The sequence below is a fragment of the Salmo trutta genome, chromosome 29 (genome assembly GCF_901001165.1).
Source record: "Salmo trutta chromosome 29, fSalTru1.1, whole genome shotgun sequence".
NCBI classification, from domain to species: Eukaryota; Metazoa; Chordata; class Actinopteri; order Salmoniformes; family Salmonidae; genus Salmo; species Salmo trutta.
In genome coordinates, this window is record NC_042985.1 from 6,858,564 (window position 1) to 6,882,251 (window position 23,688).

At 43.2% G+C, this 23,688-nt stretch overlaps 2 protein-coding genes across 3 annotated transcripts; both read right to left on the reverse strand.

Annotated features, from left to right (window-relative positions):
* Positions 1-64: 64 nt before the first annotated feature.
* Positions 65-19,866, reverse strand: LOC115166830 (paired amphipathic helix protein Sin3a). Of its 2 annotated transcripts, none has more exons than XM_029720697.1 (21): positions 19,670-19,866; positions 18,055-18,259; positions 17,670-17,849; positions 17,110-17,216; positions 16,531-16,861; positions 14,462-14,713; positions 13,747-13,899; positions 13,260-13,415; positions 12,619-12,705; positions 12,275-12,393; positions 11,313-11,523; positions 10,914-11,030; positions 10,560-10,798; positions 10,239-10,422; positions 9,513-10,107; positions 8,124-8,293; positions 7,767-7,940; positions 7,442-7,534; positions 7,204-7,298; positions 4,287-4,491; positions 65-2,871 (listed from the first exon to the last, which is right to left on the reverse strand). In XM_029720697.1, the coding sequence occupies exons 2-21, from the start codon at positions 18,235-18,237 to the stop codon at positions 2,638-2,640; spliced, it is 3,885 nt and encodes a 1,294-aa protein (XP_029576557.1). In that variant the 5' UTR covers positions 18,238-18,259; positions 19,670-19,866; the 3' UTR covers positions 65-2,637. The 2 variants fall into 2 exon arrangements, with proteins under 2 accessions (XP_029576557.1, XP_029576556.1); XM_029720696.1 differs by having other exon boundaries at positions 13,260-13,436.
* Positions 19,867-21,232: 1,366 nt separating this feature from the next.
* On the reverse strand, positions 21,233-23,354 carry LOC115166832 (uncharacterized protein P19A11.02c-like). The gene is made up of 3 exons (XM_029720699.1): positions 23,340-23,354; positions 22,905-23,157; positions 21,233-22,721 (listed from the first exon to the last, which is right to left on the reverse strand). Exons 2-3 carry the CDS (start codon positions 23,155-23,157, stop codon positions 22,639-22,641), a joined length of 336 nt encoding a protein of 111 aa, XP_029576559.1. The 5' UTR covers positions 23,340-23,354; the 3' UTR covers positions 21,233-22,638.
* Between the last annotated feature and the right edge of the window lie 334 nt (positions 23,355-23,688).

The window sequence follows — 23,688 nt, forward strand, 5'->3', positions numbered from 1 at the left end:
TCTCTTGTTCAAGCAACTTGAACGCCACCTAGAGGTTTAAAATAAATTAAACTATGGACAAGACTTCAGTCTATTCAAATAAGAGTTTAATGCCAAACACCATACTACACAACATCATAGAAGTCAAAGAAGAGGTGACAAAGGGACACAGAAAATGGGCTACAAATGTAGTCTTTGTAGTTTGTATATACAATTCAGCTGCCCGGTAGTCCTCCTGTACTCCATGTTCAACACAGTAAATAGAAAAATGAAAATCAGTCTAAAGATAGAAACAGTCCAGAGATTGTCTTTAGCTGGTTACAGCACTGACAGAGTAGCCTTGTGGGGCCAAATGTTGATGGGGAAACTTGTCCTATTTGGGTTGTTAAAATGTCCTCCTTCCAGATCAATTGGTGGCAGTTCAACTTCACACACTCCCATGACTACATTTCTCCCCAAAGTATTCTCTGGTGTAGTGGCTTGGATCTATTCCATGAGATCGTTCCATCGGTAGTGTAGGAGCAAGACTTCAGTCAAGTGGATCTGAGGATCTGGTTGATGTCCATAGCCAAAAGTGTTTCTGTTTACATTTGTTCATGTAAATGGGAATGCCCAGGTTCTCATGCGAGATCAGAATTAACATCCAGAATTGACAGGCTTTGCTGGACAGAAACAGAGCTAGATGACAAGGTTCTGGTCAGGCGTGAAGAGGTACCGAGTGGTGGGACATGTGGTTACACAAAATTAAACTCAAATTCATATACGACGATGATGAAACACTGGGAAAATGGAAGTATTATTACCACCAACCCAAAACACTACAGGCTCAACCTTTCTGGGGACAGGATTTCTTACAAAAAAAAGACAAAGGAAGAGCATGTCAAATGCAGTGTGCTTGGTTGTTGATGATGATTAAACTGTAGCGGTTGAATGGTATACATTCACATATACTCAGATGGTTGTCAATGTGGATCTTATTATGGACATGGACCAGATTTGGCGATCAGAATACAATTTCACAAATCATTGTACATGTGTCTACACCTGCACCTTCTGAAAGTGTACAACATGACACTATAAAACAGTGCTGTTTATAATTGGGGGGCCTTTACCACCGTTCTCTTTTATATTGAGACATTATCAATACCTTGTAAAGTAGGCAGAACTACATCTCATCTGGACTGATTTTAATGGAGCATGATTGTGCTTCAGAAACGGACTCGGTGGTCTTACGTCTCTGAGTCATCTTTAAAGTGACATTTACCAGAAAGTAGAGATGGGGATGCTGCATGTGGCTGATTGGTCCTGTGGAGGTGGCATGACTGATCCCTCTACTGTAGCCCTGGAGGAGGAACCTGTGATCCAAGTGGGAATCTTAACAAGCAACAACCTGCCCGTTACCAATGATGACTGATCCAGACATTCTGATGGATATATTAATGGGGAATTGGTTTAGGGGGTACAAACCGTTTACATTATGTACAGGGAAAGCGGAAATAGTTTCTAGGCTACATTCATTGTTCAGAAATTCCGAATGGGAACTGGTGCCAATGACTTGAGTGAAAAACCAGATAGACAAATAATGCCTTGAAACATTTTGTATAAAATTATCAATTTCAAGACAATGAAAATGTTATACTTTGCTAAATGAAGGCTTACATGACATAACACGAAAGAAACAGAACACAAAGGAAAAAGGCTCTAATAAAGTTCCTTTGGTAAAAACAGTTGTTAAAATTTGAGCATTTTCAATATAGGCTATTTCTCTTCAGCAACATTTGACCCGAGGTCTAAACTAAGTCTGTTAGGGTACACACCAATGCACATCTCTGACAAAAAGGACAACTATCAACAAGCTATTTACAAATCAGCAGTATGTGGGTAGTCTGATGTTACTATACTTGACTGACTGGGGGAAAACCTGGTATTTTCGCATAAATCTGCCCAATATCTACACCACGGCTGCCAGAGATGTTTGTGGACACATAGCATACATACCTGTACCACTGAAAAAAAGAAACATTCACAGGCTATACAATTATACAAAATCCAAAACCCATCTTGTGGCCTGGATAAAATACATGTTCATAGTACATGCCTGTATGCTAATCTTCCTACTCACAGTGGTGAGAGAGACTTCTGTGGTTCCCCTTAGCTGTTAACCTAGAGACCTGCACACCGGATGGTGTGGTGCTCCTCAACCACTTCAATGGGTGTATATTGCTTCAAAACGGGGGAAAAAGGCCAAGCATTCTGTATGGCGTGTTCTTTCTGCGTGGCTCTCAACAGTATCCATCAGTCTGAGGATCAGTCCAGCCAAGGATCAATAGCTGTTTAACTACAACGGCTTCCTTTCTCGCACTCATAGCGTATTCGGTCGCAGCATATCTTTTCTGCTGTATTCAAAGGTGGCATAAGACAGGCCGGTAGGGGTGGGTGGGGGTTTAGGGGACTGATGGAGAACTGGTTGGTGGCCACATAGGAAATTTGGCTTTTTTTTTGTGCTGCAAAGATAGGGAGGGTCCATTTAAAAAGTCCTTATAAAAACAAATATAAAGTAATCTCCGGCAGTTTCCAGAATCCAGCAATTTGCTGCCAAGCTGATTTATTAAAACGAGGATAAGTAATACCCTTCCGTCATCTCGTCACCCGGTTGAGCTAAGGTGCCCCTGACGAGCTGCCATGATACGTCACATGGTATCTGTTGATGTTCAGGTAATAGAGGACCTGGGGATCCCGGGTGGTGGTGCACGGCAACAGACCCTCGCGACGCTCTCCCATCAGCCACTTGCGGGTGTCGGTGGCCATGTCGCTGGTCACGTGTTCCTTGGCCCAGGTGTCCACCAAGCCTTGGAAGCGGCGGTGCAGGCGAGTGTGGACTCTCTGGTGGGACTGGGGAAGGGAGGGACATCGGGGTTAGCTGTAGTGAAGATCATATCAGCACTCTGACCAACACCATGTTGGTTGAAACATCAGTAAGCAAGCGGCCATTATGTTTCTCTAAATTATTTCCAAATATGACATATTCCAATATCGTCAGTGTTTTCCACAAGTACATTAAGTAGCCAGCCAAATAGAAATAGTAGCCAGGTCCCCATGGGCTCATTTTTTTTGGCGGAAGGAGCTCTATTTAGGTGGCCTATGGTACATTCTAATGCCTTGATTATTGAATACTTTATCGAGTTTACCGCCCAAAATGCAAAAATTTGTTGTCGAAAGACATGACTTTACAATTGAAAATACTGAACATTGATGAATTCAGTTTATTGTTAGTTGTTTTGGATATTGTCTTTCAATTGGCTCATGTTGGTTAATGTTGCATAGACTTACGGTTTTTAAGTCATGTTTAAAAACATTCTGAGCAGTAGATCTCGGATTGCATCTCGACTCAGAAAGTGACCGGGACTCAGAAAAGGTTAGTGACCACTGTTCTAGAGTATTCCCTGCATGAAGCAGCGAGAGCTGCATGTAGCCACGTGTGCACATTTTGTTCATTTACATCAGTTAGCAGACGCTCTTATCCAGAGCGACTTACAAATTGGTGCATTCACCTTATGATATCCAGTGGAACAACCACTTTACAATAGTACATCTATATCTTTTGGGGGGGGGGGGGGGGGGGGGTTAGAAGGATTACTTAATCCTATCCCAGGTATTCCTTAAAGAGGTGCTAGTTAGTGAGTTATTAGCCCAGTTAGAGATCATTTGTAGTCAGGGGGGAGTGATTACTTCTTACAAGAGCACAAAATGTGTGCATTTCTAGACATCTTTTAAAAGCAAGTCAGGTAAAGAGACTGTCTTAAATGGGCAGTGTTGTATTTTGAGACAGGCTTGAATAAGCTAAGTAGCCAATAGGCAGAGGGTAGCATTAGTCTGATTCTCTGTAGTAATGGTATGGGAATAATAATGCATTTTATTTTGTAAAGTGGTTTCTTGCATCAAACAACATTTTCAGTCAAGTGTATTAACAGGTTAATGTCAAGCCCACATGTTTTTTTTAAAGTCTCATGGAATGTAGGCCTACATTGAACACCACACATTGGCTGCTACTGTAGGCTGAATGATAGAACAGCTATTTCCATGTTAAAATGTTATGGGATCCATTTTAGCCATTGATCAAATAGCCACAGTAGCCTACTTGGCCACTGTTAAAACTTAAAGGGAGTACAGCCTCAGTGTTCACAGTAAACACGTGCTGGAAGTTGCACAGAATTTTCATAAATGTTCAAGTTTGTGCTCAGCAGACCTGAAATTTGCTCAGTGCCCCACATTTTTTTTAGGGAACATTGGTTGGTGGTGTTGCCTACCTGGTGAGCCCGGGTCAACGCAGTGCGTCTGTACATGTAGTCCTCCGACTTGAACACGTACACCATCTTGTAGGAGTTGAGTTTGAACATGCACTCCATCTTCAGGTCCTCAGCGCTGTGGGACTTCTCCAACGTCCCCGTAGCCGCCTTCGCCTGCTGCAGCTGCTCCCACCCTCTCTGGCACTTCCGTATCCGCCGGAGGTTTCTGATTGGAAGAGGAGAAAGATTGGCATTAGACCAGAGCCAGTAACAATGCCTTGCTTACCTGTGCCCTCTACCCACATAGCAATTCAGTTTACAAGGACAGTTTACGCAAATTTCGGTCAAATCATGCAAGTACTTAGACTGCAATGCACTATATCCATACCATTTGTAACATTGGTTGAGCACAACATGTGTAACTTATGGCTAAATGACAGGACACATGGTTCCAAAATAACAGACCAACGCTAATGCTATTTAGAGGTCAAAATACTCAGTCATTTAGGCCAATGTTTTCCATTTCCAACTCAAAGTCTAATAGATCAGAAAATGTGTGAAATTTGAGCGGGCCGTCCCTGTAAAGATTTGTCTTGATATACCCATGCATAGCAACTCACCCAATAATAAGTTTAACTGGGACACAAATGATTAGGGGAAGGGTAGGCTCTATTGCAGTAGCAGCAGTATTCCTGTACAGTGCACTTCCGTTTGACATTCATATGTTGATTCTCTTGTTAGTCTTTAATATCCTTGGCAAAAAATATTTTGGTCAATCAAATTGAATCCAGATTAAAAGATTTATTTTGCAAGCATTAAAAATGCAATTATTATTCACCCCGCTTTAATGAAAGGTTTAAATGTGTACTTACCACACAGGGTAGAGGTGAGCGAGGACTGAAACCGTGAAGCATATTTTGTCAATGCCACTTAGGACATTGCAGTTAGAGTAGCCAATTTCCAATAGAAATGGGAGAAAGGACATTTCATTTGTTTTTTTACACATTGCCGCCAAAAGGGTTAACAAGCCAGGATATGGGTTGAAAGATACTTTGATGTGCACATACAGTACTTCCACTGACAATGTACAGAGCAGTTATGACCATGCAATGAGGATAACATTTAACTGAAAAGACAACCTGCTGGTTGTCACTGCTGTTTAAAAGGTACTTTTTGGGGTGGAAAATAAGAGAATCATGCCTATTGACTTTTGTACCAACCTCTCATATTCTTGATATGAGAAACAGACAAAATGTGGGTGAGATCACTGATAAATCATATCCAGTCAAGACAAGTAGCAAATATATGCAATGGGTAAAATAAAACAAAAAGGGGGGGGGGGCTGACGCCAATTTTTCCCCCCTGTTTTGCATGGGTCCTTCCAGCCCATTGAAATGTATATGATACATTATGGACAGCCATTTTGAAAAATGGCAACAAGCACTGAAAACCAAAGACAGACAGGCTTGATGTGCAACACTCATCTCAGGGCTTAATAGAGGACCCAACCACCCTTCCATGCAATGCTCAGAGAGACGTCTGGAAAGAAATACACCAACATTTGAGCATACAATTCAGACCATTTTATTCACAAGCCCCTTCTCTTTTGTACAAGTGTTGCAGATGCCGTGCTTGACCAGGTTTTCATGAGTTATCAGCACTAGTCTTGGTCAACTCGTATAAAAACCTCACCCACAACAAAAAGATTGCAACGGGAGTGCACTGTATCCTTAAATTGTTTTACACATTATAATAGAGTATGCTGAACACCCCAAATCTCAATCCGTACAACATTTACATGTATCTAAACAGTGATTAGAAGAAGTCACATACAGAATGTTTTTCCTATGAATACAATTACAGGAAACACAGGGCAGCTGATAAAAAAAGAAAAATGATTTTATCTGAATCCTTTTCTCTAGACCGACAAAAAGGGGCCTTTTGCCTGTCACCAATGCCACAACAAAAAAAATGGCCGTCGTGACAATGCAATTAAGGACACTGTACATATAGAATTTCTGCTCAACCAAATGGTTATCCTCCAACAGAGAAAATGATTGTACAATAGAACACTAATATGCGCGATGGTATAAAAATACTTCCTTCCCTTACATACATAAGCAATGTGAAAAGTAAACTCCTGTTCATTGCTTTTTTTCCTCCTTTCAGTTTATATCAAACCGCTATTGTAGCCTTATTCTCACAATAAAAAAAATCTAACGAAATACATCTTTTTTTTTTTACCCAATGATTTGATGACTAGTTTGTTGAGTGGGAAAGTTGAAATAAATACTATCCTACTAATATAATATAAAAATTGCAATATTCATAAATAAAAGGGCCCCGTAAAAAAGAAAAAAAAGAGAGTGAATAAATGGATAAATAATGAGTCTATTTAAAAAGATGGCAGGGTAAAGTGCAATCTTTCGGAGATAAAGGTAGGGGGGCAGAAATGGAGAAACAAGTTGCTTTTCGAGTAGACAGCCAATTACATTCTCTCTAACAAAAACAGGACAGGCACCGTCAGCATTTCTACTAAACATCTGATTTTTTTTAGCACTTAGGCCTACTTTTCTGAGGAAAGCAAACACAAAAATGACCTAGTGCACTTGTAGTTCAACTGGTGTGTGTTCATCACTATTGGCAGAGTTTTTCAAAACAAGTGCTTCGTGGATAAGTCTCGGGGCCCCATTTAGTTTGAGGCTACGGGGAGAAAGCCCTGAAAGTTTGGTTTGTGCAAAAAACACTGACCTGGAACTGACCTGCACGTGGAGAGGGAGATGGGCTTGTACTCATTCTCAAAATGAGCCTTTTTTTTTTTTTTTTTTGTCAGCTGGTTTTGGCTTGTGAAACAGTGCCATTGCCTGTCTTAGAGAGAGCCTTTAGGGGTAGATGCTGTTAGCTGTGCAGACGGGGGAGACACAGCCAGAGGCCTCACCTGGGGAGGAACACAGGCTTTTGGGCCAGGTGCTCACGCAGCTCTGGAGACGCTGAGTCCGAGTTCAGGTAGCGTCCCACGTAGTCGCACCACCGCTGTTTAAAGAACCAGAAGGGAACTACCGTCACTACACAAGAATCTGACTCATCTGAATCTGTTCTAAATGTCATGTAGCGATGCATTAGACTGATGTTACCACCTGCCTGCCATACACACACACACACACACACACACACACCTCTGTCTCAGCGGGTTCGTCTGAGTTCTCCTCCTCCGTGTCAAGCAGCTCCAGGGTCAGGGTCACGCTGCCTTGGCTCTTCACAAACATCAGCTGGACCACAAACAAACCAGTCAAACAAGAAGACAACCAACAAGACAGACAGCAAAGGTCAGAGAGAACGTACCATCATGAGAGAAAGGGGACAGAAGAACAAAATGAAAGCAAGAGAGAAAACCAGACAGAGAACACATGAAAGTTCAAATGCAACTCAAAGTATTTTGCTGAGACACCATAACATCCCAGGTGGGACAGCCATCCACCCACCCATACTCCCACACTATACCTTGAAGCAGTTTTCGTCGGACATGAGCTGCTCCGCCTTGTGCTGGTATGCCCCCTCGGCGGTCGCTCTGGAGGCCTGGGTGGACAGGGCGCCGCCGGTGGCCTTGTTGGTGCTCTGGCTCAGGTAGAGGTCTGTCACGCGCACGCAGAGCTCATCACTCACAATGTGCTGGAGCTGGTGATAGGAACCACAATGCCAGGTGGGAGCACAGTCATTAAGTCAGCCATCAAAGTTATCATTGTTTAGGCAGGGTGGGCCCCCATTTAGCTCATTTGACAATTTTGGTGCCTAGATGTTCCTCAAGGTTTGCTTTTTCTCGCTGTCTGGGACCTACCGGAGGGAAAAGACTGTACTGACCTGTCTGACAATGCTCTGGATGAGCTTGTCCATGGTGAAGGCGGTGTAGGCGTGGATGGTGAACATCTCCCTGAGGGAGTCCTCGTACTGGGTGGGCTCCATGTTACCGTCCAGGAGGTTCCGCACCATCTCCAGGAAGGCAGAGTAGTAGTCCTCCACTTCAATGTCCACTGGGAAAGGAAAATGCCAGGATTTAAAGTGATAGTACAAATGTTTTGTATAATTTCAGCAAGTAGTTTTTGAAAGTAGCGTTCACCAGCCAAAACAGGTCCTGGAAAATTGTGTAAGTTACAAGTGTGTATCAGTTAACTGATCCACCTCCCACTTTTACCTTGCAACCCGATTAGACATCATTCCACCTGCCAATCAACATCAGAGGTGCGTTCAGCAAGATGCAACATTTTGAAAAGTTCAGATAGATATACTCTATGTGGAACAAACATGCCTTTCTGACATGTAGCCTAGATTAGAATAAGGATGCAACGGACTATTGGTGGCATTTCTTTCGGCAACGTTTGGCTACTGAATGTGGCCCAGGTAAGGTTGCTGTAGGCTACTTAATCTACATCCCTTGTAGCACAGTGTGATCAGATCATTATGGCAAAACATAGCCTACTGAAATGAGATAGTGAGTGTGCAACAACATCCACCTCATAGTATGACACTATGGGCTATAAGGATTAATGTCTCACCCTCATCTGTTATTAGTAGGAGAAAGTCTGACTAACGTCTGATCTGATGCATTGATTTGACCGATGTATTTGATTTATTCTCAGTTATCAAAATAACTAAGCATTTACAGTTAACCTGTGTTGCTTCACAAGTGCCCGTCCACTATGAAACAAACGAGCGCAGCTCACATGCATGAAATATTTGAAGCATTGAATGTAAGGATTGTGTGGCTTTCTCCGCTAGGAGAAGGTTACAGATGGTATCCTATGCATGAATGAGCCATACATTGGCAAAACGTGTCGAAATCAGAAGGTTTAAAAATACAGCCTATTGAAGTGATTAGGAAAACATTTGGAGGGAAAATCTCCCCCTGGCTGTGGTGTAAATGATAGGAAGGGTATCTATGTGCAATTGGAACACCAAAGGTCTGTGTTGGAACCATTGACGTTGTCAAAAAAACAACATTCTCCTGGAGATGTTAGCATGTACATGGCATTTTTTTTTAAAGATATGAAAGTAAAAAACAATGTGACAGACTAGACTTCTTCAGAGGTAGAGCTTTGTAGATATAAAATTGCATGGTGAAGGTAAAGTACATTTTCTCCATGGAAAAATGTTACACAGGGAGCAAAACAAATGGGTGATTTGATCTAAACCTTAATGGTCAGTGGGTACACAGCGTACTGCAGTTTGGTTTGAAAGGTTGTCTGGACTTACTGGGCTCCTTTAGTCTCAGCTGGACGGCAGGATTCTCACTCTTATCCCGTTTGACGCCCAGCACCTCCCTCTCCCACTCCCGTTCCCTGCAGTCCTCCTCGATCTGCCTCTCTGCCTGCCCATAGATGCGCAACAACCGCAAACAGAGGATCTGGTGCAGGCGCTGGAAGATGTACCAGTTGTTGTTGACGTAGTAGAGGTTGTAGACTTCGTCTAGGCCACGCAGTTTCTGCGCCCCCGTGTTGCCGAAAAGCAGCTTAGACTTAGCGGAGCCGCCACTGCCGGCCAACCCGTTATGCTTCTTTGACCCGTCTTCATCTGGCCCGGTTTCGTCTTCTTCCTCCTCCTCCTCCTCGTCTTCCTCTTCCTCCACATCCGACAGCTCCCCGCGCCGGGCGAACAGCATGTCTGGGATAAAGTGGTGGATGACCTGTTTGATCTTGTACTTGTCCTCCTTCTGGATGCCGGCCTGCCTCTTGACGTGGTGGATGATGAGCGCTGCGGCGTCCTCCAGGATCTGACTGTCCTGGTAGGTCAGGGTCATGTGGGGCCCGCCAGGCACGGTGGTCGTGTCCTCGGAAGCCTGTTCCTGTCGCTAAATGGAGGCAAAAAAAACAAACAGGTTAGGGTAGCTTTAAAAAAAAAAAGAAAAAAAAGCTTTCATCAATACTTGGAGACGTTGACACATAGATCAGATCAAGTAAGTGGTATATCACTGCATCTTACCTCATCGTATATGGTCTCAATCTCATTGAGCAAGGTCTTTGAGCGGAACACCTTGGTGTCATTCTGCTTGAAGTTGATACCTTGGTGGTCGAGGGACTTGAGGTAATACTTCTCATTCTGCTCCCTCCAGATCTTGTTGAATCCTCTCTGGGCTTCCCTCCATTCTTCTTCTTTCATCTTTAACCTGGAACGAGGCCAATCAGAACACATACTGTGGTTAACATGGGACAGCAACATGTTCTCTGGAAGCTGTTGCTTAGGCCACTTTACAGTTCTCAAATGTACATTTATTGTTCATCACACAACCTCTTCATATCACACCTCTTGAGTACTATAGGGACGGACACAGCCGGGTTCCTCTTGAGCCCGTCGATGATGTCGGCGGCCTTGTCGCCGTATATCCTCTGGATGGCCTTGCGGTGGATGACCTCGGAGCAGCCGCCCATGGTGTTGTCCAGCCGGAACTTGACCTGCTCCTCGGCCGTCAAGCGCGACAGCCTCCTCTGTACCGCCTCCAGAGCTCTTATGGTGGCCAGGTTGGTCTCCAGCACCACGTCCAGCTGCAGGGTGAAGAAGAGTATGGAAAATGTCAGTACATCACTTCAGACAGGACATCACCATACTTTGGTTTGTACTATTAGAACATAACTACCATGAGAGGGGGGAAAGTCTCACCTCGAAACGCTCGTCCTCACATCTGTAAATATGCTCCTCATACTGGGTCTTCTTGGAGCTGACAAAGGTGGAATCCTCTGACCACGAAGGGAACGATACCCACGTGTCATTTAGGACCTGAAATGGACCATACTGTTAAAACTCTGCTCTAACTGATTCACTTGCCAAGATGAGTACTTGAACAACATCTCAGTACTAACCAATTAAACCCCTGTAATCGACTTCACTGGCTGGATGATGCATGCAAAAAAAGTGACTAAAATTCTATTTTCATTGCTCTTTAATTTTCCTATACACAAACATGTATTTGACTAATTCCTCAGGTTTTTATTGATCCTATGATTCCATTTGGTTGACTTTGAAGGGTAACATTTGACTGTGAATAACGGCTAAGCTCACCTCTTTACACAGTGGGGTCCTCCCTGTACACTTGGGCTGTGTGTAGCTCTTGGGTAGCGCCCTGTAGCTGGAGCCCAACCTCTTACAGGAAGCGTAGTCAATCTCCATGGCCATGCCCTCTGTGGTCCTCTCCTTGGGAAAGCTCTCGATGTGGCTGGACTCTCTGTAGCCCAGGAAGTTTTTGAACCAGGAGAACAGCTCTGGGAATTTTCTGCAGATCACATTCCAGAATGGGTGTTAGATGAGCGGCAAAATATCAGGATGAATAACAAAGCTTGTATTTTCACATGCCGTTAACGAACAAGGCCATCTATTTTAATGTAACTATTTTATTTTAACCTTTATTTAACTAGGCAAGTGAGGTAAAAACAAATTCTTATTTACAATAACAGCCTACCTGGTAACAGTGGGTTAACTGCCTTGTTCAGGGGCAGAACGACATATTTTTACCTTGTCAGCTCGGGGATTCGATCCAGCAACCTTTCGGTTACTGGCCCAATGCTCTAACCACGAGGCTACCTGCCTCTAACCACGAGGCTACCTGCCTCTAACCACGAGGCTACCTGCCTCTAACCACGAGGCTACCTGCCTCTAACCACGAGGCTACCTGCCTTCCCCGAGCTGACAATGTATAGGAGGCCAATAATAGGAATAGAGAAGAATGCCTAAAGCTTTTTAGATCATGAACATGGACATTCATGCCTAACAACAGACATATTAGCAACACCTTTTTGACATGCTCAGAGTGTCAGAGTTGTATACTACCGACTCAGCCTGATCTTGAGAGGATGGTGGCCCTGTTAACTCTACTCGTCTGCTGTAGCATGACTGAATTGTCTACACTCCTCACAGCAGAGAAGGTAGTTGCAACAGCTATGCAGCGCGTCCTGTAGTCTGGCTGATAAATTGTGCAAAGTTTTTAAATGGTTGTTTGGCGCAGGTGATAGTTGCTTAAAGCTTACCCCAGGAACGGTAGCACTAGCTGCACAAGCTCTGCACGAGAAATCACTTCCTGGTTAAAGATGAGCAGACACCGCAGGAAGTTGTCATAGGCCTCAGAGCTCCGGAGGGCTTTCCTCACCTGTGATAAGAAAGCAGCTCTGTAAATACACACTACAACACACACTGAATGACTTTACAATTGGGTTAGGGGGACAGCATTTAATCACAACCAGGCAATTCATTCATTCAAATCATGTTCAGTTGGAACAGAATAAATCATTTCTATAGGTGTCATTCGTATAGATCACATTTTATGTTATTGTATAACATTCACATTAGGTTTAAAACAAAAATGTAGACGGACCTTTTCAAAGAAGAGAGATTCTGTGCCGATGCTATGTTTGCTGGCCTCAGACATGGCATGGTCTTTCACCAGCATCTTGGGTTTCTTCTGCAAGGGTGGGAAAGAGATGAATTGAGCGTAAATAAGGACTACATTACCACTGACATGGTAGACCAATTAACTGATACAGGGACAGAAGTTTCAGCAGTATATTACAGTTCTCCAGTTAGTAAATAAGAGAAGCTATAAAAGAAGGTAAAAATCCCACATTTAAAGAGTTGACAGATCTATGGGACGCTCTAGTCAAAAGTATACCATTCTAAGCTGTCTGAACAGTATTACAACTGTTACTACTGCTAACTAGTTTCTTAATAGCCACGTGTCTGACAACTATGGTTGCAAAGCTACCGGTAATTTTACCAGAATCTTCAGTAATTTTGGTAATTAACTGGTAATCTATGGTAATTTGGGTAATTTATACTTGAATAACTTTTTTTTATAAAGCAGTAATATATAGTATTAATTTGTTATATCTGTGTCCATATTGTCCATGAGTTTCTAGTGGTTCAAGAGAAAATAGCCTATCACAACTGCCACCGGTTTGGCGACAAAACGTTTACATACAAAGACTTGACACTGTCAACGAGAGGGCGCTAGTTTACCTTGATGGGAGGCGTGGCGCCCGCTCCAGAATGCCTCCGGATTGGACAGCCGTTCTGGTTAAGCCGCTGCTTGTTGTTCATCAGGGGCCTCTTGACCGTGGTGCCGTGGTCGTTGCGCACCGACTCCGCCCGGTCGGCCGTGGTCTTGCTCAGCAGCTGGAGAAAAGGGGGACAACTCTGGATCAGAGATAAACATGAGAGTTTAAGATAGGCAACATCTGTGTAGATCTGCACAAAACATACAACTATTACATCAAACTGAAAGGCATTATCAGTGCATCTTGATCATGTCTGTCATATGATGTAGTAAATAAAACAGGTGGTATGAGTCATAATAACAATATGATATGACAGTGGCCAAGTTTGTATTTCAATGTCCTCACATAGTTTAAACTCAACTTCTATCATTCTGAAATAACATCTCAGGTAAAGGAAGCATTATCCCTTGCAATAGAGGACTATTTTGGCGTGGACGTGAACCACTCACCACTGAACTGTTGGCGTCCGGTAAGAACTGGCCGAACTCCGAGAGCAGGTCCTCCTGGTTCTTGAAGAGCCGTGCCACCTGAGCGTACACCTCCTGCTCTGTCAATGCTGGGGTGTAGTTGCCCCCCGCCTCCTTCGCGTTTCGCTGCTCCTTCTGCAAAAGCAACAATCAGACAACTGGTTACAGACTACACCAAGAACTTCAGACCACTGGTTATAGACTATACCAAGAATTAACCATGGATGACATAATAGGGTCAATGTAAATAACATTACATATATGTATTTATTTAACAAGGCAAGTCAGTCAAGAACACATTCTTATTTACAGTGATGGCCTACACCGGCAAACCCTAACCAGGACGACACTGGGCCAGGGCGGCGCACAATCAGAATTATCTGAATTTCCTTCCTCGAAAGTTTCTTTCTGCAATTATTATCCAGTACATATCTGGTTCTTGTAGCCCTGTTCCCAGAAAGTGACCAGGGAGACCACACAAAGGGCACCACTGCCCCGTCGGCAGTTTCATTGTAGCACTGGAATGGAACCTCAAGTTCATATTGCCTGGTGACCCAGGTTACGAACAGATCTCTGTGTGTACACTGTCTTTTGTATAGCTTGTTGTTTATACTGCAAATATATCACCCTTCAGAAAGAAGCCAGATTTATCGAATGCAATGCTTTGTGTGGGGCAGCTCCCGCGCTGTGTTTATACCTGGTAAGTGTGCAGGATCTCCAAGAAGGCTTTGTAGATGTCGGGCTGCCCCTGGAAGCGGTTCTTGATCTTGTTGACGTAGTTGATGGCGTGGTTGAACTCTACGGGCTGGTTGTTCTGCAGGGGAGGCCCGCTGGAAGGGGTGCTGCTCACCGGGGCGTGGGACTGGACCGAGGGGGACCGTGGGGAGGCGTAGGATGGGATTGACGGGTTGGGTTGGCTAGTCGGGGTCAGGGCAGGAGACTGCATCGGCTGTGGGGGGAAAATGAGAAGGACAATGAGTTGCCTCCAAATACCAAATATACACTACCGTTCAAAAGTTTGGGGTCACTTAGAAATGTCTTTGTTTTTACAGAAAAGCTAAAAAAAAATTGTCCATTAAAATAACATCAAATTAAGCCGAAATACAGTGTAGACATTGTTAATGTTGTAAATGACTATTGTAGCTGGAAACACCTTTTAACGGAATATCTACATAGGTCCATTGTCAGCAACCATCACTCCTGTGTTCCAATGGCACGTTGTGTTATCTAATCCAAGTTAATCATTTTAAAAAGGCTAATTAATCATTAGAAAACCCTTTTGCAATTATGTTAGCACAGCTGAAAACTGTTGTTCTGATTAAAGAAGCAATAAAACTGGCCTTCTTTAGACTAGTTGAGTATCTGGAGCATCAGCATTTGTGGGCTTGATTACAGGCTCAAAATGGCCAGAAACAAAGACCTTTCTTCTGAAACTCGTCAGTCTATTCTTGTTCTGAGAAATGAAGGCTATTCCATGTGAGAAATTGCCAAGAAACTGAAGATCTCGTACAACGCTATGTACTACTCCTTTCACTTAACAGCGCAAAATGGCTCTAACCAGAATAGAAGGAGTGGGAGGCCCCGGGGCACAACTGAGCAAGAGGACATTAGAGTGTCTAGTTTGAGAAACAGACACCTCAAGTCCTCAACTGGCAGCTTCATTAAATAGTACCCGCAAAACTCTAGTCAACGTCAACAGCGAAGAGGCGACTCCGGGATGCTGGCATTCTAGGCAGAGTTGCAAAGAAAAAGCCATATCTCAGACTGGCCAATAAAAATAAAAGATGAAGCTGGGCAAAAGAACACAGACACTGGAACTCTGCCTAGAAGGCCAGCATCCCAGAGTAGCCTCTTCTGTTGACGTAGAGAGTGGTGTTTTGCAGGTACTATTTAATGACGCTGGCAGTTGAGGACTTGTGAGGCATCTGTTTCTCAAACAAGACACCCTAATGTACTTGTCCTCTTGCTCAGTTGTGCACCGGGGCCTCCCACTCCTATTTATATTCTGGTTAGAGACAGTTTGCGCTGTTCTGTGAAGGGAGTAGTACAGCGTTGTACGAGATCTTCAGTTTCTTGACAATTTCTTGCGTGGAATAGCCTTCATTTCTCAGAACAAGAATAGACTGACGAGATTCAGAATAAAGTACTTTGTTTCTGGCCATTTTGAGCCCACAAATGCTGATGCTCCAGGCCAGTTTAATTGCTTCTTTAATCAGAACCGTTTTCAGATGTGCTAACATAATTGCAAAAGGGTTTTCTAATGATCAATTAACCTTTTAAAATTATAAATTGGATTAGCTAACACAACGTGCCATTGGAACACAGGAGTGATGGTTGTTGATAATGGATCTCTGTATAGATATCTCTATGTAGATATTCCATAAAAAATGTGCCATTTCCAGCTACAATAGTCATATAGGACATTAACAATGTCTACACTGTTTCTGATCAATTTTATGTTATTTTAATGGACAAAAGAAAGTGCTTTTCTTTCAAAACCAAGGAAATGTCTAAGTGACTAAGTGAACTTTTGAATGGTAGTGTCAGCACATAACAAGGATAAAACAGTTCAATAATATATTTACATACGCAACTATACAGTAATAAGTAAATTAATACATGTTTACATAACAAATGAAGAAACAAGCCAATGACTTGTGGTTCAAATCTCCAATAGGAAACTAAACATGCAAAAACAAAGAACTTGAGAAGAGGTTCTTGCACAGAATGACACAACAAAGGAAAGGGGTCTTAGTGAGCTGGAACCTTGCTGGTCTTGGCCGGTGTAGGCTGGGTGGGTAGAGTGGTGCTGGCTGTGGCTGTGGCGGTGCTGGTGGGGGGTCCACTGGGCGGCTGCAGGGCCTGGTGATGATGGGGCACCGGCTGGCTGGGTGGCCCCGTAACAGGGAGGTTCTGGACCGAAATTCCGTGCGGGGTGATGTAGTGGATCTGACCTGGCGTGGTCACGTTGACCTGCTCGTTGGTCTGGACCTCGATCTTGTAGCCAGGCGGCAGGAAGGTGTTGAATCCCATGATGAGGTCTGGGTGGCCCTTGAAGAGCTGGGAGACACGGCTGATCACGCCCGGAGTGTCGATGCTGTGAAAGTAAATGTGCGTGTTTAAGATTGACTACATGGTAGTTAGACTGTGCAGAATCACTGATCTACAAATCACCTTGCTTCTCAAATAACTACTAATTAGGTGATCAAGATTAGTGATTCCCCGGCTCGCCTTGCTCAAACTGATCCCCTCAAACACATGGAATATCTTCCTGCAGCAAAAGTTCACGGCTTACATGGATGTTTACAGTGTTTGCTTAGAAAAACAAACTAAATTGTAACTGACCTCTGTGACTTGAACTCTTTCATGATGTCAAGGAAGTCGTTGTAGACTTGAGGCTGATTCCCAAACTGCAGTTTCACTTGGTCCAGGTAGGACAGAGCATCTTCAACCTACAAACACAGTTATGCCAGTCAAACAATGTTTTCAAAGGTATAAGGAGATGAAGTGGGCAAGGAGAGATGAAGTGCCTTAGACCGCTGCTCCACTCTGGACCCCATATTATCCAGTACTTCTCCTTTATAGCTTGTTTTCAGCACTTTTATTTCCATGACTGATGAAAACGAATTTCCCCATGGCTCTCGTCCCTCTGCAGCAGTCATACAGTGAGCAATGTTTGTAACGTGGAATAGCAATACAATGACAGAATGCATATAGAATTGCAATACATATTGGTACCTAAGTATGGTGATGATTTTGTATACCTGGCAACTCCCAGCCCTATTATCTACCATGCTTTGAAATCAACAGGTCCTAATTGAGTCCATCATACCTCCACTTTATTTAGTACATGTGCTTGCTATCTCTTGTACATTCAATAAAATATATACATATGAAAAATGCACCTTGAGTCGCTGGAACTGGGCACCCTGTGAGGGGGCCATAGGGGCCAAAGGATGGGCATGGCTCTGGACCACCGCAGCCCCCTGTGATTGGACAGCTGGACTGTGGGGGTGGGGCCCGACAAGTGCAGCGGGACTAGAGGCATGTCCATGGCCACTGGAGTTCTGGGGCATTGTGGGAACCTGGAGGACAAGATTCAGTCAAATATCAGTATTCTGCCTGTGGTAAAATAGTAAACAAAGCCTTGAAAAAGGCAAATACAGAAACTACAGGTTGCTGGTTAATTGGTACTTATAAATGAATGCATTGTAGAATCTAGCAAAATTATTATTTTCTGTGCAACATGCTCTCATCTAGATTAAAGAGATATGGCAACAGTTCCCATACCTGGTAACCCTGGGGGATGGAGTATTGGATGCCGGGGGAAGGCTGCATGTTGTCGGTGCCGGCCTCGTACACGGCTGGGGCTAGGACGCGGTGCTGGAAGCCCTCCGCAGTACCCGGGACTGGGGGGCGACGCTGCTGCTGAGACGCAAATACTGGTTCCTGATCCTCCGCACGCCTCTTCATTGTATACTCATACTCAAAAGAGCTAGGATGCACAGGTACAACACAATTAACATTTAGGCATATTTGATTGATAATCGATAGTCACCCTGACACAACTGCGAATTTCAAGATGGATACATTCATTTAGATCATTTCAAACTCTGTGGCACACATTTATGGCATTCTCCAGTATCTGTCTCACCCACAACTAGTGGCTATATTTCCAAAAATGTGATATGAACGTTATTGTAATCACTTTGGAGGGAGAGTGGTAGCCCCCCCCCCCCAACAAGGCTGGAGAATTCAGTACGTCACAAAGAAGGATGTTTGGCCAGAATATGAGCTAGAATTCACATTGACTGCTTTAGTGGACAATACATAGATAACTATGTAGCTAGCTACAGTGTGTAGGGACGAGGGTCGCATTGGCAAGATACCGACTGGACAACGTTATTCAACCATTTATCTAGCTAGCGTGCTTGCTAAGATAACTAGGAAGTAACGTTACTCTCATCACTCAACATGGTAAACCAACATATGGAATATGGCTAGGGAACACATCTACAAGTCTAATCAAAGTTTCTTATTTAGCGGTGGCGACACGTCCCAAAGACGATCCACAAGCTAACGGTGAGATGTTAACTGGCTAGCGGTTAGCTTCTAAACCAGCAATAAGACCTGCCCATTCCCCTCCCCCTCTGCTAAGAGAGGGCCTGACGCCATCCACTGCTAGCGGAGTCGTGCGCGCCCGAACTTGTGTGGCTAAATGTACGAGCGTGTCAGGTCAAATATGTATAGAGCACTGTTAACTATTAGCCTTTAAATGTTTTAACTAACACGTTAGCCTTAGCTGTCGTAGTAACGAACATTTCAATTAAAAATAGATTTCAGTTAACGTTAGCTAACAAGGATGGTTGACTTCCCGGTGGTCTTTTTAGTAAGCTACTGTTAGCAACACATTGTGGCTTACGCTAACCAGCCATGTTCGAACGTCATCATCATGAAACCCAGTGATTCGACTAACGTTAGCTAGCACAACAACTGTCCTTGCTACCATTATTTCAATACTGTAGCAAATACTGTTTTTCGCTGGATAGTGTGTTTTGACGATTAGCTAGTTACAGTCGTTAATTTATCCGAATCCTATCAAAAATGTTTAGCTAGCCAACTACTGCTGTTCACTAGCTCATGGAACTACTGTAGCTAGCTAATCGTCAAAAACACATTAGTGACATTTTCGACATGCTAAAGCAAGCATCGTTAATGTTTAAAGACTCAGTCTGCCAGAAGAAAGATAACATTTTCTGAGATGTATTAATGCATCGGTCTGACAAGGTTATGTAGCTAACGTTATGTAGCAACTTGCTGTAACAGCACCTAGCTAGCGCCATTTAGTTTTGCTTCAAATGGGCTTAGTTAGCTAGCTAACGTTAGCTTGCGAGATAAAACTCACCTCAACTGACTGAGACCAATAACAACTTGTCGAACCAAATTTGGATTTTCTCTGTCAAATGACAAAGATTCGCCAGTTAAACAGTATCAAGATTGAGGGTGCATATTCCAATTGAAATGTCAAAGAAGAACTGTCCCTGCTAGCAAACCCGCTAACAACAATCCCTGTGGCTAGTACGTTCCTTGAACAGAGGCGTGGTTCCAATGAGGGCGGTTAGTCTCCTCCCATTCTAAATGACTATTGGCAACTCTTCAACAGAGGAAACAATAGCAACAGAACTTCATTGGTCAGATTTCCAATCACTCAGATCAGGAAAATAATTGTTACTTACAGGCATTTTTAGACCTCCGCAAACTTTTTACCATTGAATACAAAATATCATCTATAGAACCATAAACTCGATGATAATGTAAGAAATATAGCTACTGTACCTGTATGAACATAATACGCTACTTTGTGCCTTGTATCTAGACACAGGGATACAACACAACCGCATAAACACACCAATTCATACATAGGTATTATAGTGCTCAACGACTTCATAAACACAACATATAGTATTTATGAACCAGACTATAGATGCTTCACAAATCAGTTATAACCTAAGCAATACTATAAAAGGTGCTTACTTCTGGTGCTTTTCCAAATGGTAAATTACATGTTCTTATGAATGACTTCGGAGAATCAGTCAGAGGGTTTATGTTTAATGGGTATAAAATGTTTGAATTAAGTGAAATTCATGATGATTAACACTATTTTAGCGGTAGTGGGAGACCAATACGCCTTTTTGTGACCAATTGCGTATCATACCTGTTTTGTCCTTGCACCTGAAGACTGATAGCCAGATGAACTAAAGCCCCAGCAGGAGTCGTCTTTGTGCTTACATAAGCACGATCTATGTTTGTAGTAAACGTGGAGCGGAAGTAGTATCAATAATATTGATTCGTTAAGGCCGGGTTACTGTAATGATGTGACAACTGTTGGTGGCTTTATAAATACATTTGATCGAATTTGATTGATTCAATGTTGAAGAATTCATTGGGAGTTATTAGAATGGTTGTTAAAAAACTTTGAAAACCTTTCAATTTCTGTTAACAGTGGAGGAAACTCTTGTAAATATGTGTCAACGGCAGTTTAAAAAAATATAAAATCGAGTATAATTTGCTAATTGCAGGATAATTTTACTCAACCCCACATATTCATTAGTCCACTTTTGATACATTCCCACAAAAGTGTGCATGCCAACATCCAATTAAGATATACTACTTCAAGTCAGTCTTTATGATGTGTGTTCTCAAATGTTATTTGGGCATCTTACATAAAAAAGATTGTGGAACTAGTTACACACACAAACAACACTTTTGTATTTCAAAATGTGTCAAATATGGTTGCCAAAATAATAATTTATAGCTGAATGAATATATGAGACAAGTTGAGAAAACACATTTTAAATTGACTGAATTCTTGTCAAATTGGAGCTAAGTTTGACTAATTTATTTTGTTCAGGTAACACTTGGACCGAAAAGTTGAGTAAACAAAAAAAAAGTCTGTGGAACCAGTTACTTAATAATAATGAGTTGAAACTAGATTTTATTTATATATATTTTTTTTTACAGTGCATGCATGACCAGGACAAATTTGAAACAATTACTTTATGTTCATATCCAGGATTACATTTTGAACAGGATTTTTGGACGAAAATAGTTATAAACAGCAGTTAAAAATAGTTACAGCTCAGACACACCAGTAAAATTGTCAAACGTTTGCCTGGTAAAATTGTCAAACATTTGCCTGCCGACAGTATTTAGCAACTCCGAACAGTGTCGGCAGTCACTCTTTTGTGATCACACAACAAAGACCTTGGAAGTCGTCACCCACTCAGACTTTTAAAATACTCCAAACCAGAAGGTGGCAGTAGCTTTGTTTGGCAATGCATATCCGTGCGTTTTGTTTATGGTCTAGATTACCAGACATCTGTGTTTATGTTGCTACTAGCCAAATGGCCACAGCTAGATAACTACCTAGCAAGGTGAAGAATAAACAATTTTAGTCACTCTCCATAATCCCAAAAATACCAGCCCATGGCCAAATGTTTAGCTAGCTAACGTTAGGTAGCTAAAGTTAGGTAGCTAAGGAAACTGCACAACTCGGCAACTAACACAGGCAGCTGTTTCATGGACACTAGCGAATCCATTGTTATTTACATACAATGTCAATACTAACTACAGTGGTTAGCTAGCTTGGAGGAATAATTGAGTATTGTGTCTGTGCACTTAGCTAGTTTCCATCCCATAGCCTACATTGCATATGAAGTGTGACTGGCTCATCCGAGGATGTGCGGAAAACTGCCCTCTTATTTCCTTTTTTCGTTGTGGGGGTTGGTGCTCTCTGATTGGGTTTCCACTAGCTACCGCAAAGTTCAAAATTGTCTATAGCATAAAAATTTATGAAAACAAACATTTGCTTTCTGGTCTTAATTCAAGGTTATGTTTAGGAATAATGTTAGTAGTGTGGTTAAGTTTAGGTTTAAAATCACATTTTAGGTTTATGACTTTGTGGCTGTGGTAACTAATGACGAACCTCTGATTGGCTCAAAAGCAAGTTGTTGGCCACTGACTAGAAGCCGTAGGTTCGTCGCTACCAGGTTGGCACGCAGCAGGAACCGCTTTTGCTCTAGCAAGCGAAGGAACGCCACCCGCTGTGATAAGTACCTTTCGGCAGTGTGATTCTCGGTGTTTCGTGCTTTACATGCACACATTTCGAGTTTTGATGCAATGTCCTCAGGGAAAATGTAGAAACCATCATGGGGAGTATACTGTACAAAATAATTATCTTGAAAAACGACCCATTCAATGTAAGAAGTGTGTCATATCATTAATTCCATTGGCTTCTTATGATGTAAATTAGTATGCAGTAATTCACATGAGAGCTACACTTTAACAACATAGGAATTATAAGCCTTTATCTCTTCAGTGATGAAGCAGGCCTTGAAGTAAGACATGAATGACAGCCAAGACCACACCCACTGTCATGTTTGAGTCCTCAGCAGGAGCTAGAGCAGGAGAAAGTAGAGGAGAGAATCCAATTGAGGGTAAATATCACTGGTTAGTTCTACTTTATTGGTGAGTGCTGGTCATCTTTTCCCTATCGGTTGGACTACTGCCGGGCTACAGCCCCCAAAGATACATTTAAGCTACAGGACTGAGTAAGAGCTGAGCCTGTCTACAAGTCCTACCATTTGAGGCTGTTGTAGTTGGTGCTGCTGTGGTACTAATGGTACCAGTGGGGGTGGTTGCTGGGACCACAGTGGTAGTTGCCAGTGCAGCGGTGGTGGGTACGAGGCTAACAGAGCCGGAGCGGACGGTGTAGCTCCTGGTCAGCACGCTGTCAACCATTACCTGGTTGCTGCTGGCCCTGTCACACTGATCAGGACACTTCTTAGAGGGCCTCGTGGTGACACAGAGATACACTGTACACTCCGCGTACATCTGCAGACGACAAGAGACACGATAAACTACACATGTGTAACCGATGTGAAATGGCTAGTTAGTTAGCGGTGGTGCGCGCTAATAGCGATGGGTAACGATGCTTCGTGGGGTGTCAGTTGTTGATGTGTGCAAGGGTCCCTGGTTCGAGCCCGGGTTGGGGCGAGGAGAGGGACGGAACCTACACTGTTACATTGATGCTGTTGACCCGGATCATTGGTTGCTGCGGAAAAGGAGGAGGTCAAAGGGGGGGTGAGTGTAACCGATGTGAAATGGCTAGTTAGTTAGCGGTGGTGCGCGCTAATAGCGTTTCAATCGGTGACGTCACTCGCTCTGAGACTTGAAGTAGGGTTTCCCCTTGCGTTGCAAGGGCCGTGGCTTTTGTGGCGCGATGGGTAACGATGCTTCGTGGGGTGTCAGTTGTTGATGTGTGCAAGGGTCCCTGGTTCGAGCCCGGGTTGGGGGGAGGGACGGAACCTACACTGTTACACATGCAACACTTGCACTACTGATCGTTACACTATTATGATCATA

Excerpts from the sequence above, each read along its gene's own strand:
- LOC115166830 (XM_029720696.1), bottom strand. The coding sequence starts at position 18,237 with ATGAAGAGGCGTGCGGAGGATCAGGAACCAGTATTTGCGTCTCAGCAG. Across the intron at positions 16,862-17,109 it reads AAAGAGTTCAAGTCACAGAG|CATCGACACTCCGGGCGTGA; the intron begins GTCAGTTACAAT and ends TTACTTTCACAG. Across the intron at positions 10,799-10,913 it reads GTGAGGACGAGCGTTTCGAG|CTGGACGTGGTGCTGGAGAC; the intron begins GTGAGACTTTCC and ends TTCACCCTGCAG.
- LOC115166832 (XM_029720699.1), bottom strand. The coding sequence starts at position 23,157 with ATGTACGCGGAGTGTACAGTGTATCTCTGTGTCACCACGAGGCCCTCT. Across the intron at positions 22,722-22,904 it reads AACTACAACAGCCTCAAATG|CTCCTGCTGAGGACTCAAAC; the intron begins GTAGGACTTGTA and ends CTCCTGCTCTAG.